Source organism: Chlorocebus sabaeus, chromosome 21 (genome assembly GCF_047675955.1).
Source record: "Chlorocebus sabaeus isolate Y175 chromosome 21, mChlSab1.0.hap1, whole genome shotgun sequence".
NCBI classification, from domain to species: Eukaryota; Metazoa; Chordata; class Mammalia; order Primates; family Cercopithecidae; genus Chlorocebus; species Chlorocebus sabaeus.
The window spans coordinates 65,308,674-65,322,173 of NC_132924.1; the positions used below are offsets into that span (position 1 = coordinate 65,308,674).

Sequence of the window (13,500 nt, forward strand, 5' to 3'; positions counted from 1 at the left end):
GGAGAAGCGCACTGGCGCCGGGCACAGTCCAGAACGCGCTGCCAGACCCCAACTCTGCCTGCGTGGAGGTGCTGGAGACCCTGCGCACAGGAAAGCCCCTGCCGTGCCCGTCGCGGCCAGAGCAGCTGGAGCATCATGGCAAGCGCTCCCTCTTACTGCTCTCTGGGGTTCGGCGGGGGACTAGAGGTTAGTCTCACCTCCGGCGCGCCTGAGGGTCATGCATTTGGCTAATGAGCTGCGCTTTCTTCTCAGGTCGGGATGGATCTTGAAGGGGACCGCAATGGAGGAGCAGAGAAGAAGAACTTTTTTAAACTGAACAGTAAAAGGTAGCTAGTTTCATTTTCATAGTTTACATATTTGCGAGATTTGAGTAATTTATTTATTTCTAGCCTCCAGCTCTGAATTAAACGACATATTGTTGTTGTTTTTAATTATTTTTATTTTAAGAAACGCAAGCCAGCCTTTGGAATCATTTCCCTGCTTAGAGCAGAAGTTTGTTGGCTGCGTGGAGCACAGCATATGCATTTTCCCAGTCTTTTTTGTTCTTTCTTTTAATGATACATAATATTTTACATATTTATGAAATGGGGTACATGGAAGCGTTTTTTAACAGGCACAGAATGTGTAATGATCAAGTCCGGGTATTTGGAGGGTCCATCACCTTGGGTATATTTCATTTCTATGTGTTGATAACATTTTAAGTCCTCTCTTCTAGCTACTTTGAAATATACAATATATTCCTAACTATAGTCACCCTCGTCTGCTGTCGAACATTGGAACTTATTTGTCCTATCCAGCCGTTCTTAGCCATTCACCAACCCCTTTTCATTCCACCCTGTTACCCTTCCCGTCCTCTTTCCCTTAGTCTTGGTATGCCTCTTCCTCAGCTTTCCTGCCCCAGACAGGCGGATGCTCATACGTGTTTCTGTCTTGTGAACTTCTGCTTTTCAAGTGGTGCTGGTCGCCCACACGTGAGCCATATGCTGCTGGTGATCCGCTCTGTGGTCCAGGCTCTTGCTTCCGGTGAATAGCTATGTAAACATCGCGTGTTTGTGGCGTGGCTGATGGAACAGAAGGTCAAAAGTACATTTAGGTTGTTTTTATTTTAACTGGCAATAAATATCTGTATATAATATTGGTAATGTAATCACATAGGGAAAATAATTATTTAAAGTAAATTTTGATCATGGTGCTCTGCCGTTGTAGAAAATTTAAAACTTCACTCTATAGATTCATTGTTAGTAAATTGTAAGATCAATTAGTAAATTTATTAATATTAGAAACTATAATGTAAATTATGTTAGTAAACATATTAATATTATAAGAAACCAAGCTTTTCAGTGTAAGAGAAAAAATACAAATGTGGAAATTAAATATATTTTTAAAAATAATGTTAAGTTTGCATTGGAAATTTCAATATGAATTCATAATTTTTTAATAGTTCATTTTCACTCCACTGAAAGGGAGAGTAACAACCAGCACTGTTAGTACCAGATATTGGTTTCTAAATACCATTCCTCCCTAAAAGAAATGAACACCTCAATAGCTAATTTCAGCCAGGTCTGGGACAGGAAAAATAGAAAAAGAACCTGGAGTATCTTGTGTTACCTGAAAATAAGGAAGTGGAGTTTAATGGAGTAATCAAAAGCATACTCAAGCTGTCTGGAAGGGGCTTCCAATGGCCAACTCTGGGACAATTTGAGCATCAAAGAACAGCGTAACTGTAATCGATTTTGAGATACTGAATGCTACTGTTGAATCCTTAATATTCTGAGAGGAGGGAAACTGAAAGAAAGTGTGAGAGGTAGAGAAAATAAAGCAATGATCTTTACAGAAAAATTCCAGCTATTATTGTGAAACTTCCACTGTTATAATAGATTCAGGCAAGGATTGGCAGTGAACTCTAAACCATCAGAAAAAAGTTGTAAGAATTTTCTTCAAAATGTTTACTAATTGGAAGGAGAATGTGCTTTTCCAATTAAAGATTTTGCAGTTAGCACCTTAACCAAGTGATCAGACCTGGTATCTCTCATTGTAGAATAGACTGTAGTAAATGACTCATCACTTGGATTTTGAGTAAACAACATCACCTAGCAAATACTAATATATCTGCAAAAACATTTAGTCTGAATACAATTAAACTCGTAGACTGGGACTGTCCAATAGATTTATCATGTCAGTCACATTTGTAATTTAAAATTTTCTAGTAGCAACAGTAAAAACTAAAAATAAAAAGATAAAACTAATTTTGTAAATATATTTAATAGAACTCAATATGTCCAAAAGATTGGATTTTCTACATGTAATCAAAATGATTAATAAGATAGTTTACATTCCCTTTTATGCTAAATCTCCTGTTTGATGTGTATTTTACATTTATTGCACCTCCCATTTGTATTCAGTTTGATACAGGTATACTCAAGATGTGGGACATTCTATAAGACAGCTCTTCTTGTTCCTTTACAAAAGCCAATGTTAAAAAAATAAAAGGAGGACTTCTAGATTAAGAGAGACTGAAGAGATATAACTACCAAATGTAGTGTGTGAACATTACAAAACAAAACAAAAACAACGTAAATGTTCAACAAAGAAAAAATCCTATGGAAAACATTCTTGGGAGATTTTAATGTGCATTTGATATTAGCCAATATAAAAATTGTAATCACTTTTCTTAGATGTGATAATGGTAGGAGAACATGTGATTGAAATTGAAAATTTTTGTAACAAAAATGTTCATATAAACCATGAAAAAGGCTCCATAGAGTGGAGGATAGGTATTCCACTTTTTGTTTTTAACTTTTTATTTTTGAAAACTTGATAGCTTAAAGAATTATGTACTTATACAAACATTTAGGTAGATTTAACTAAGAAATATTGAGGATATATGAAGGGAAACAGTAAAGAAAATTGTTTGATCTTTCACGTATTTCTATTATTGGTTCTACCATGGTCTACAGACTTCTCTTTTCAAATTAGAGATTATATTTTAGATAAGTGGTTCTTATTAAATTGTGTTCATTGTCATTGATTTAAATTTATTTTAACATGGGATTGTAAAGAAGCATGTGGCTTTGGTAGTAGATAATGCTGGGATAATAGTGCTATTTGGAATATGTCTATTAGCAAAGGTTCTTTCCTAAAATGGTATTTGATGAATGACTTGTCTTTCTAAGCACTGTGTTTTGTGCTAATGAGGTTAAGTACGTAATCAAGTAGGGGTGAGAGTCTGTGTGAAAGTGCATTTTAGTGTGATGCAGTATCTCAGAAATCTGAGGTTGCACCTTATAGTTTGGTGGTCAGGGAACAGACTTGTCATTTAAATATTGGCTTAGTTATAGCTGTGGACCTTGGACAAGTTAACTCTTCTCACTCCTCTACATCTCTAAAAGAACAAAAATGTGTCTTCCTCATAGAATTGTTTATGAATTGTGTGTAGGAAGTGCTTACTTAGCCAGTGCCTGGAACATTATAACTTCTCCAGAGTAGCAGCAGTTTTAGAGAACAAAAAAATAAATAAAAAGCTTAGAGCTAAAACTCAACTATTTATGGCTGTTTTTCTCCTTTCATCCTGGTTCCAGGGATACTGAAACCATGCCTTTACTGGGAATTGGGTGGGACCAAACCTGAAGAGTTATGTTTGTGTATTTTATGTCTGTCTAACATTACTCCAAAGCCAAATGGGTAAACTCTGGATTTTTTTCTTTAGAAGTCTCCTCACCTCCTTTGACCTCACTTAGTGTAAAGAACAAAGACAAAGATGACTTTACCTTATGAACTTAAAAACCATGTAAAAAATAACACAAATCTTTTCTAAAATATTTTTTCTTTTATACCTACAAAAATACAGATGAGGCAGATTTCTTACAGTTGGTTTGCTTTCACATCCCAGGTGGCAGTTACACAGAGTAGAAAATGGGCTACATAGTTAGATTCATTTGTATCTGGGCTCAAAATAATAGTTGACCTTATGCCTGAGGACAACTTTTTGACAATTTATAGAACATCATTTTTTACCATGACTTTCTAGAATGCATTTATTTCATAATGGTCCATTTAGGGTTCCAGACATTTTTTTTCACAATTAGATTTGCTCATAAAGAGTAATTTAATTTTCTTCTTAGGCTAGTTATGTCCAGCATCTAATTGCCACCACACTTCAGTAGAAAGGGAATGATTAAGAATAATATCTAGGTAGTAGATGGATAAAATATCTACTGCCATCATTATTCAAATGACAAAGGGATTCATAATTAAGGGGAAAGATAAATGATTTTCTAATTAGAATAAAAACAGGTAACTCTTTTTTCAGTATGTATATTTTTCTAATTGCAATGGGTGTATATATGTATTCATCATAGCAAATCAGAAAATGTCAAAGGCACAAGGAAGAAAATATTTTTAGAGAGATTCCAACACTCAGTGATAACCACATATGTAGATTTCTAAGATATATGTAAACATACTTAAACATTATAAATGGGGTTATACCATTATTATCCTGTTTTTTAACTGTATGATATAGACATATTTCTTCATCCTATTTGTCATTAAATATACATTCTATATTAATTTGGGTAATTTATAAATTGTGTAATTTCTAAAGTTTTATGTAATTCCATTGCTGTTTTGCAGTAAAAAAGATAAGAAGGAAAAGAAACCAACTGTCAGTGTATTTTCAATGGTGAGTTTTGAATTTATGAACTCTTCAAAATACTTTGGAAATTTGCAATCTCTTTACATGGAAAAGAGATATTTCATCTGATGTAAGATTTTCTTACAGGGTATGTTAATGGAGAAGCAAAATAAATTGGTTGATTTAGCTTATTTTCAGGAGAATGCTAATCATAACTTGCTATGTATATTACTAATCTACAGCCACCATTCCTGACTTAGATTTCAATTCTTCTAATGAATTACGTTGCCAGTGATTCATTATCTACGCAAGTACCTCTCCCATCTGCATTTGATAAAGGAAACCAGTCACATAGAATGCTGTCTTTAATGGCTCTGAAATTCTGGCAGGTTTTTTAGGTCAAAGTCCATTGCTATCAATAAAAGGCAGCAATATATTATTTATTACTATGCAAACTTTAGGCCATTTAGGTTAGTCCATTGCAAATTTTAGTTCAAAATCCATTTCTAACAATAAAAGGTAGCAATTGATTATTTATTACTATGATTTCAAATATGTCATATGCCATTGTTCCCCTGTGCTAAATGGATGAAAATCTAGAATTCGAAAACCTTGTCGTAACTCTTTATTTCATTTTCTGGTTGCATAGTTGTTTTTTAGAAGCTTTTCTTTAATCACGCTTGGAATCAGACAGGTATCATATAGGTGTGGTTGGCTGATGACCTCAGTGTCACGATCTTGGCTCACTGCAACCTCCGCCTCCCAGCCTCAACCGATCCTCTCACCTCAGCCCTGCAAGTACCTGGGACCATAGGTGTGCACCGTCATACCCAGCTAACTTTTGTATTTCTTGTAGAGACAGGGTTTCACTATGTTGCCCAGGCTGGCCTTGAACTCCTGATCTCAAGCGATCCGCCTGCCTTGGCCTCCCAAAGTGCTGGGATTACAGGTGTAAGCCACTGTGTGCCCTGCCTAGTTAATGACCTCTTATCTACCTGGATTCTTCCTTTTTTCTAAGAGTACAATTTTAGGTGAACTGTTAGGTGAAAGATTCCAGAGATTAGAACCTGGAAGACTGCTAAACCAATCAAGTCTAACAGCACATGCTTTATAATTCAGTCGTAACAGCAATTTTTTTAAGGTAAGGGAATGGATAGATTGTCTTGTAAAATGGATTTTAATAAATTGACTATAAAATAGTTGTAGGTAGGGAAAAAACACTCATATGACTTTTATACTGAGGACTTCATGGTTCCCTTATGTGATCTTCGTCTCTCTGTGCTACTGTTGCTCTTGTCATGACTCCTGCTTTTTTTCTATCTCTATGCCCTTTGGAATTTTGGTGAGATAAGACTATGTACTTGAGTCATTCTCAGACTACTTGAGTAACCAAGTGACAGTTTTCACTGTTACTTTCTTGTATGGAAAGAAGCTTTTAGGTTAAAGTTGTATTTATCCCCAGGGTTTCAGTGCTGTGACTTTGAGACTTTCAGTTTTTATTATTTGTAGTTAAATTTTTTTAAACCTTAGTAGTCTTATATTTTAGAAAATTTAACAGACCTACTATATAGAGGCAATGTTATCAATACTCAATTCATTTTAAGGCACGAAAGAATAAAAACATGGAGCTTTAATATAAGGTAGTAGTATTAGCACACATAAAGCACTATGTGCCAAGCATTGTCCTAAGTATTTCATATATAATCTCATTTAATCCTTACAACTCTTTTTGAGATAGATACTATTATTATTCCAATTTTACACGTGAAGAAACTGGGGCCAGACATGTTCACTTGTCTGAGAATGCACAATGGGGCCAGGATAGAGAGAATATATTCTAAGCCTGTTGATGAAGTACTCTACTACTTAGGTAGTTTTTCCTCACATCTTTTTCCTGAAATGTCGACATAGAAAACATTGAATGTAACTTCAATATAAAACTTACAAACACAAGAACATAATAAAAGTTTAACAATATATTGGTGATGTCACTGGCATTGCTTATTAATAATAGTTTTCAGTGAAGACAAAAACATTGTGTGTTCAGGGTTTCCAAGAAGCTCAACTTCAATGATTCACACTAGGAGGACTCAAAGGACTTATGGCTAAGATTTATTACAACAAAAGGATACAAGGCAAAATCAGCAATGGCAAAAGGTGAGTGGTGAGAAGTCCAGAAGAAACCAGGTGCAAGCTCCTAGAGTTCTCTCCTAACAGAGTCACAGGGCACACTGAATTTCCCCAAGCAATGAGGTGAGACAACACTTGTGGAATGCTATTTATCAGAGAAGCTCATTAGAGACTCAGTGCCCAAGGATTTTATTAGGAGCTGATCATGTAGGCACCCGCCCAGCTTGCACCAAAATTTCAGACTCATAGAAGGAAGGCAGAACTGCAGAAGGAAGAACCATATTGTTTGTACAGATAGTTTGGCCATACTTCTTATCAGTTAGAATGGTGGTAATCCTCCCCAAATCCAAGTTCCAGCCAAGCGCCAATGTTTGTATACAGGCCTTTCTAAACATAGTGGCCTCAGAGCTGCTGTGTCACCTCTTGTCTGCACACAATGTTAATTTATTTCCACTATGAGACTTTTTAGCAATCTTAAAAGTGATGAAAGAAGTAAGGAATACATTCAAAATTTTATACTAGCCTTTTAAATTTATATCAGACCTTGTTTCACCATTTACAGAAACACAAAAATAGAATAAAATCTAAAGCAAGTGAGGAAATGCGACACATAGAGCAAGAAAAATAAAAGTTGGGCTGCAGTTTCTACACATAATGAACTTCTTAAAGATTATACACTCTTGGTCAGGTGCTGTGGCTCACGCCTGTAATCCCAGCACTTTGGAAGGCTAAGGTTGGCGGATCACTTGAGCCCTGAAGTTCAAGACCAGACTGGGTGCATGGCAAAACCCTGTCTATGTGAAAAGTACAAAAACTAGCTGGGCATGATGGCACATGCCTGTAGTCTCAGCCACTCGTGAGGCTGAGGTGGGAGGATCACTTGAACCCAGGAGATGGAGATGCAGTGAGCCAAGATTGTGCCATTGCACTCTAGCCTGGGTGACAGAGTGAGACACTATCTCAACAACAACAACAACAACAACAAAAAAGATTATATATTCTTGCAAGAATTGTGCACTGTAGATTGAACTCTGAGCTTTCTATTATGTGTGTCTTATGGAAACATTATTTTTTTTCCAGATAGATAATACCTAACAATGTTAAGTGTTTCCTTTGTTCCAGGCATTTGTTAAGGACCCTATGTTTATTGCATGACATAATCTTCATATAGGGACATAAGTCCCGCAATTTAGGAACTCGTAATATTCTTATGTTCCAGATGAAGAAACTGACTCAGAGAAGTTAAGTAACGCATTCAAAAATCACAGGATCGCATAGCTAGTAAGCAGGGTAGACTCAGATATGCCCAGTTGCTTTCAACAACTGTAATCATTTATGATTGGTTAAACTTATCTCTCTGGAATTGAAGAGTTCTTTATTGCTGCTATCTTTTGATCTTCTGACTGTTTGATCATCCAAGACTATGCCACCTGGCTCAGTGTCTCCCTTTCCACTTTGGTCCTCCAACCAACTTGGGTAACTTTTATGGTTATATGGAAACCACTCCTTGATCTTCACAGCTGCAATAATCATATAAACCTACCTGTATCTGGATCTGTTTTCTCCTCCAACTTTCCAGTTATGACAGAGTTTTAATCTTAAGACTAATCACTCATACTTTGGCTCCTATCTCCTTTGCCTTCTCAGGGACCTTACATTATTATTACCACTTATTCTCTTCTGTATCTTCTATCTCTCCCTCTCAACTGGGTCTGTCCCATTGGCATTGACACATCAAGGCACTGTGATCTTACTGATGCCCTTCATGGAGCCACCCCTGCCAGCTCCCTTCACACACAAAAGTGGCCTTTACATTCTATCTTGATTTCACCATTCGCTTAGTTCTCAACCTATTGAAGTTTGGCTCCTGTTCCTGCCTCTCTCTATGTTCAGTGGACATTTTAAAATTCTATCTTGATCTCTCAGCAGCACTTAGACTATCTCCTATATTTTTTGTATTTGCTTCTGTTACGTCATGGTTTGCTGATTTTCCTCTAGTTCTTTTTCTTGTGTTAGGCTTTTCTCTTTTTCTTGTGTCAGGCTTTTTCTTGTGTTACCCTCACCTGTGAAGTTAGAGTTACTCAACTCCTTATCACAGGAGTCAGAGATGATGTGGACATTCCTATAGTTCCACAAAGCCATTTTCAAATTATTTTTTATTCTCATGCAAACTCCTTTGTTATTTGAGTTTCACTCTGAATAATTATACTATCTTCTATCTATTTTCAGCAGTATCCTCGAATTACACCCCCACCCCCATTCCTTGAGGACTTTGTCATTTGATTGCTTCTACTTCATTCAGCTTATGTTCCTATTACTCTTCTGAGTATTTTGGTAACCTTACAAATAAGGCTCAACATTCTCTGACTTCTTCAGTTCCAACAACCATGCCTCATAAATTACATTAGTACCTTAGTAAATTACAAGTGTGGACAGGATCTTGGGCTTATTATTTGGGTGGGCTTTCCTCTACGAAGGTATAAACACACACACACGTGTATTAGTCTTTGACCACAACCTGTGATTTCTTCCAGCTCTGCCCTGCCTCTTTATCATCCCTCTTTTGACATTGTGCATTCATTTCCTATTGCTGCTGTAGGAAAATAGCACTCACTTAGTGGCTTAAAACAACACAAGTTTATTATCTTACTATGCTGGAATCGAATGTTTTGCTGGGCTAAAGTCAAGGTATCAGCAGGATTGCATTTCTTCTGGAGGCTCTGTTTCCTTCCCCTTTTCAGCTTCTAGAGGACACTTGCATTTCTGGACTCACAGGCCCTTCCTTGCATCACTCCAACCTCTTACTTCAATCATCACATCTCCTCCTGACTCCAGGCCCCCTCCTTCCTCTTATAAGAAGCCTTGTGATTACATTTGCCCTCCTAGATAATCCAGGGTAATCCCCTATCTGTAGCTCTTTTAAATCCATAAATTCCCTTTTATCATGTAAGGAAATATATTCACAGGTTCCTGGGATTAGGATTTGGACAGGCTGTGGGGGGAGAATTATTCTGTCTACCACACCTAGTCAAGACTTTACTCTCTCAACTGATCTTTCGTCTCCTAGTATCCCTCCTTCCTTTTTGCTCTTCTAAAAATTTACCCATAATAGCCACATCATGCCACTTTGGTCCCTTCCTTGAAACCATTAAATGTTTTCCTTTCTGCTTACAAAGGAAGTTCAGTGTAAAACCCAGACTCCTTCCTGTCATCACAAAATGCCCTACATATCTGACCTCTGTTATTTCTGACTTTACTGCAGACAAATATTCTCCTTCACTCTGCTGTGCCACAATGTTCGTTCTATTTGGTCCTTGGGACACAGCAAGCTGGTTTTTACCCAAGTATCTTTGCATTGGCTCTTCCTGCCTGAAATGCACTGTCCCCAGATCATCACAGGATGAACTGTATCCTTCCTGTCACTGAAGTCTCATCATGGATGTTACTTCCTGAGAAAGACAGAATCTGACCAGCCAGTCTAAACCAGGTGACCCTGCCTATCTCTGTGTCATACCATGTATGGCTTTTCTTCTGAATATTTTTCACTGTCTGATTTCTTTTCTATGTGTTGGTCTTCTCTCTGAAGGTAGACTCCATGGAGGCAGGAGTTTTTTTGGTATATTTTTTCTCTACTGTACCCCAAATGCCCTAGAACAGTGCCTGGAACTTTGATAGGAACTTAAATATTGAATGAATGTTGAATACATCTATTCCCCCTTTTACTATATGCACTAGAATGTATGCTTTATGAGAATAGGTAGCTTGTCTTACTCACTGTTGTTATCAGTACCTAGAACCAAGCCTGACCTTATTGGGTTCTTTCAAATATTTGAAAGATATTTGAAAATATTCACATATACCTTGAATGTTAAATGAATAAATGAACGAATGAATTCCCTCTCAAATCCAAGTCATGTTTGCCATCTAACCTGCTGAATGTTACCTAAACCTCTCTCCTGTCAGTACCTCCTACTTCTTTGCCCTGGGAAGCTCAATCTTTGGCATTGGGCACTCATCAACATGCCTTTTATGTGGTTCTGATTCACCTTCTCTCTCTTTCCTGTTAGCATCTAATCAAACATTTTTTATTTCTTTTTTCTCTCTTTCTTTGTTTCTCTCTCTCTCTCTCTCTCTCGTCTCTCTCTCTCTCTTTTTTTTTTTTTGAGACGGAGTCTCGCTCTGTGGCCCAGGCTGGAGTGCAAGTGGCAGGATCTCAGCTCACTGCAAGCTCCGCCTCCCAGGTTTACGCCATTCTCCTGCCTCAGCCTCCCGAGTAGCTGGGACTACAGGCACCTGCCACCTTGCCCGGCTAGTTTCTTGTATTTTTTGTTTTGTTTTGTTTTTAGTAGAGACGGGGTTTCACCGTGTTAGCCAGGATGGTCTTGATCTCCTGACCTCGTGATCCACCCATCTCGGCCTCCTAAAGTGCTGGGATTACAGGCTTGAGCCACCGCCCCCGACCTCTCTTTCTTTTTTTAGGTCTTACTTTGTCACCCAGAATGGAGTACAGTGGCATGATCACAGCTCACTGCAGCTTCAACCTCCCAGGCTTAAGTGATCCTCCCACCCCAGCGTCTGGAGTAGCTAGGACCCTAGGCACATGCCATCGCACCCAGACAGTTTTTAAAATTTTTTGTAGAGAAAGGATATCCCTATGTTGCCCGAGCTGTACCAAACTCCTGGGCTCAAGTGATCCTTCTGCCCTCAGCCTCCTAAAGTGTTGGGATTACAGGCGTGAGCCATCATGCCTGGTGCATTTCTTTTTTTAAAAAAAGACTCCAATTACAATTAGTTTATACTTCTATCTTACATTTCACCTGTGCTACAATGTTTTTTGGTCTGCCTGCTTTTTGACTTTATGAGACTGAAAAGTCTTGTTAACTTTTATATTTTCAAAACCTGTGACAGTACCTGCTTATATCGTATATTTGTATATTGTATGCCCAACAAAAGTTTCTTGTATTCTCATTTTTACCCTCAAACAGCTATGTAAGGCTTTCTGTGTGTATGAATATTTTCCTTATTTTGTAAATTCAGAAACTGAGGCTCAAAGTTGTTAAGGTTTGTTTCCCCTAAAGTCTCCTTCCTAATAAACTACAGAGCAAGGGCATTTGACTGAGGCTTTTGTCCTCCTTAGCATTATGTTACCACTTTCTTCAAACCTTCTCACCCCCTTCTCTCTAGAAATCAATCTTGCTTCGTGTCACTAAGAAATACGGCATTCTCACATCTATAAGAAACTTAAAAAAATTTACGAGAAAAAACAAACAACCCAATAAAAAGGTGGACAAAAGACATGAATAGATGCTTCTTAAAAGACATGTGGTCAACATTCATATAAAAAAAGTTCAACATCACTGATCATTAGAGAAATGCAAATCAAAACCACTATGAGAAACCATTTAACACCAGTCAGAGTGGCTGTGATTACAAAGTAAAAAAATAACAGATGCTGGCAAGGTTGTGGAGAAAAAGGAGCGTTTATACACTGTTCAGCCATTGTGGAAGACAGTGTGGTGATTCCTCAAATACCTACAGACAGAAATACCATTTGACCTATTACTGGGTATATATCCAAAGGAATATAAATCATTGTATTATAAAGACACATGCATTGTACGTTCATTGCAGCACTATTCACATTAACAAAGACATGGAATCAACCTAAATGGCCATCAATGATAGACTGGGTAAAGAAAATGTGGTACATAAAGAGCAGTGAATACCACACAGCCATAAAAGGGAACGAGATCACGTCCTTTGCAGGGCATGACTGGAGCTGGAGGCCATTATCCTTAGCGAACTAATACAGGAACAGAAAACCAAACATCACATGTTCTCACTTGTAAGTGGGAACTAAATGATGAGAACACATGGACAGATAGAGGGGAACAACACACAGTGGGGCCTTTCAGAGGGTGGAGTGTGGGAGGAGGGAGAGGATCAGGAGAAATAACTAATGGGTACTAGGCTTAATACCTGGGTGACGAAATAATCTGTACAACAACCCCCCATGAAACAAGTTTACATATGTAACAAACCTGCATTTGTACCCCTGAACTTAAAAGTTAAAATAAACAAAAAATAATTTTAAAAAATACGAAAGGAAATACGAGGTTCTGAACTCTTTCAATTTTTTGTCTTTATTCCTGGAAAATTGGTACTCACTTTAATCTTCTTCCTTCTAGTCTAAGATTAAGAGATGTAATTCCAATTTTCCCAGCTCCGTGAAGGGTGTCTTTTGATCAGTCAGCTATTTCTTTCTGTTTCCACACTTTACACCCCAAACTTGAGGGGACTCAGTCTTGTATAAGCACATTGTACTCTTTTCTGTCTCAGTTTACTGTTCTTTTTGGTTTAAATGCCTTTTTTTTTCCTTCTAACACTTGGTCAACTTTCAAAGCTGGAAGGAAGCATCACCTCTTTTAAATATGAAGCCTTTTCACAAAGGAGGGAATGATGATTGACTCAGTTTTATGTCTATTCTATACACTGTGCTATCAAAGCATGCAGAGTATGTATTGCATATATGTTTTTCTTTAGTCTCTCTGGAGGCAGGGGTTATATCTTTGGCATTTATCTCTGGATAAATTTTACCTGTCATTGTGTAGGCATTCAGTAAATGTTACTTTCATGATCCACTTATTTTTATTATGGCCAATGATAGTTCTGGAGGTAAAACGTCCTGTGTTGGTGGTGATGGGAGAAATTTTTTCATATCAACTATCTTCTCTTCC

General features: G+C 37.5%; 1 protein-coding gene across 3 annotated transcripts in view; it reads left to right on the forward strand.

Moving 5' to 3' along the window:
• The window catches only part of ABCB1 (ATP binding cassette subfamily B member 1), a 125,962-nt gene that overhangs the window by 18,596 nt on the left and 93,866 nt on the right, over positions 1-13,500 (forward strand). For 2 of the 3 annotated variants that reach the window (XM_073009145.1, XM_007982290.3), the window contains 2 exons: positions 253-326; positions 4,633-4,681. In XM_073009145.1, the coding sequence (XP_072865246.1) occupies positions 253-326; positions 4,633-4,681 (123 nt within the window). Of the gene's footprint in view, positions 1-119; positions 139-252; positions 327-4,632; positions 4,682-13,500 lie in introns of those variants that run through there. The other variant, XM_007982288.3, reaches the window with a different exon arrangement.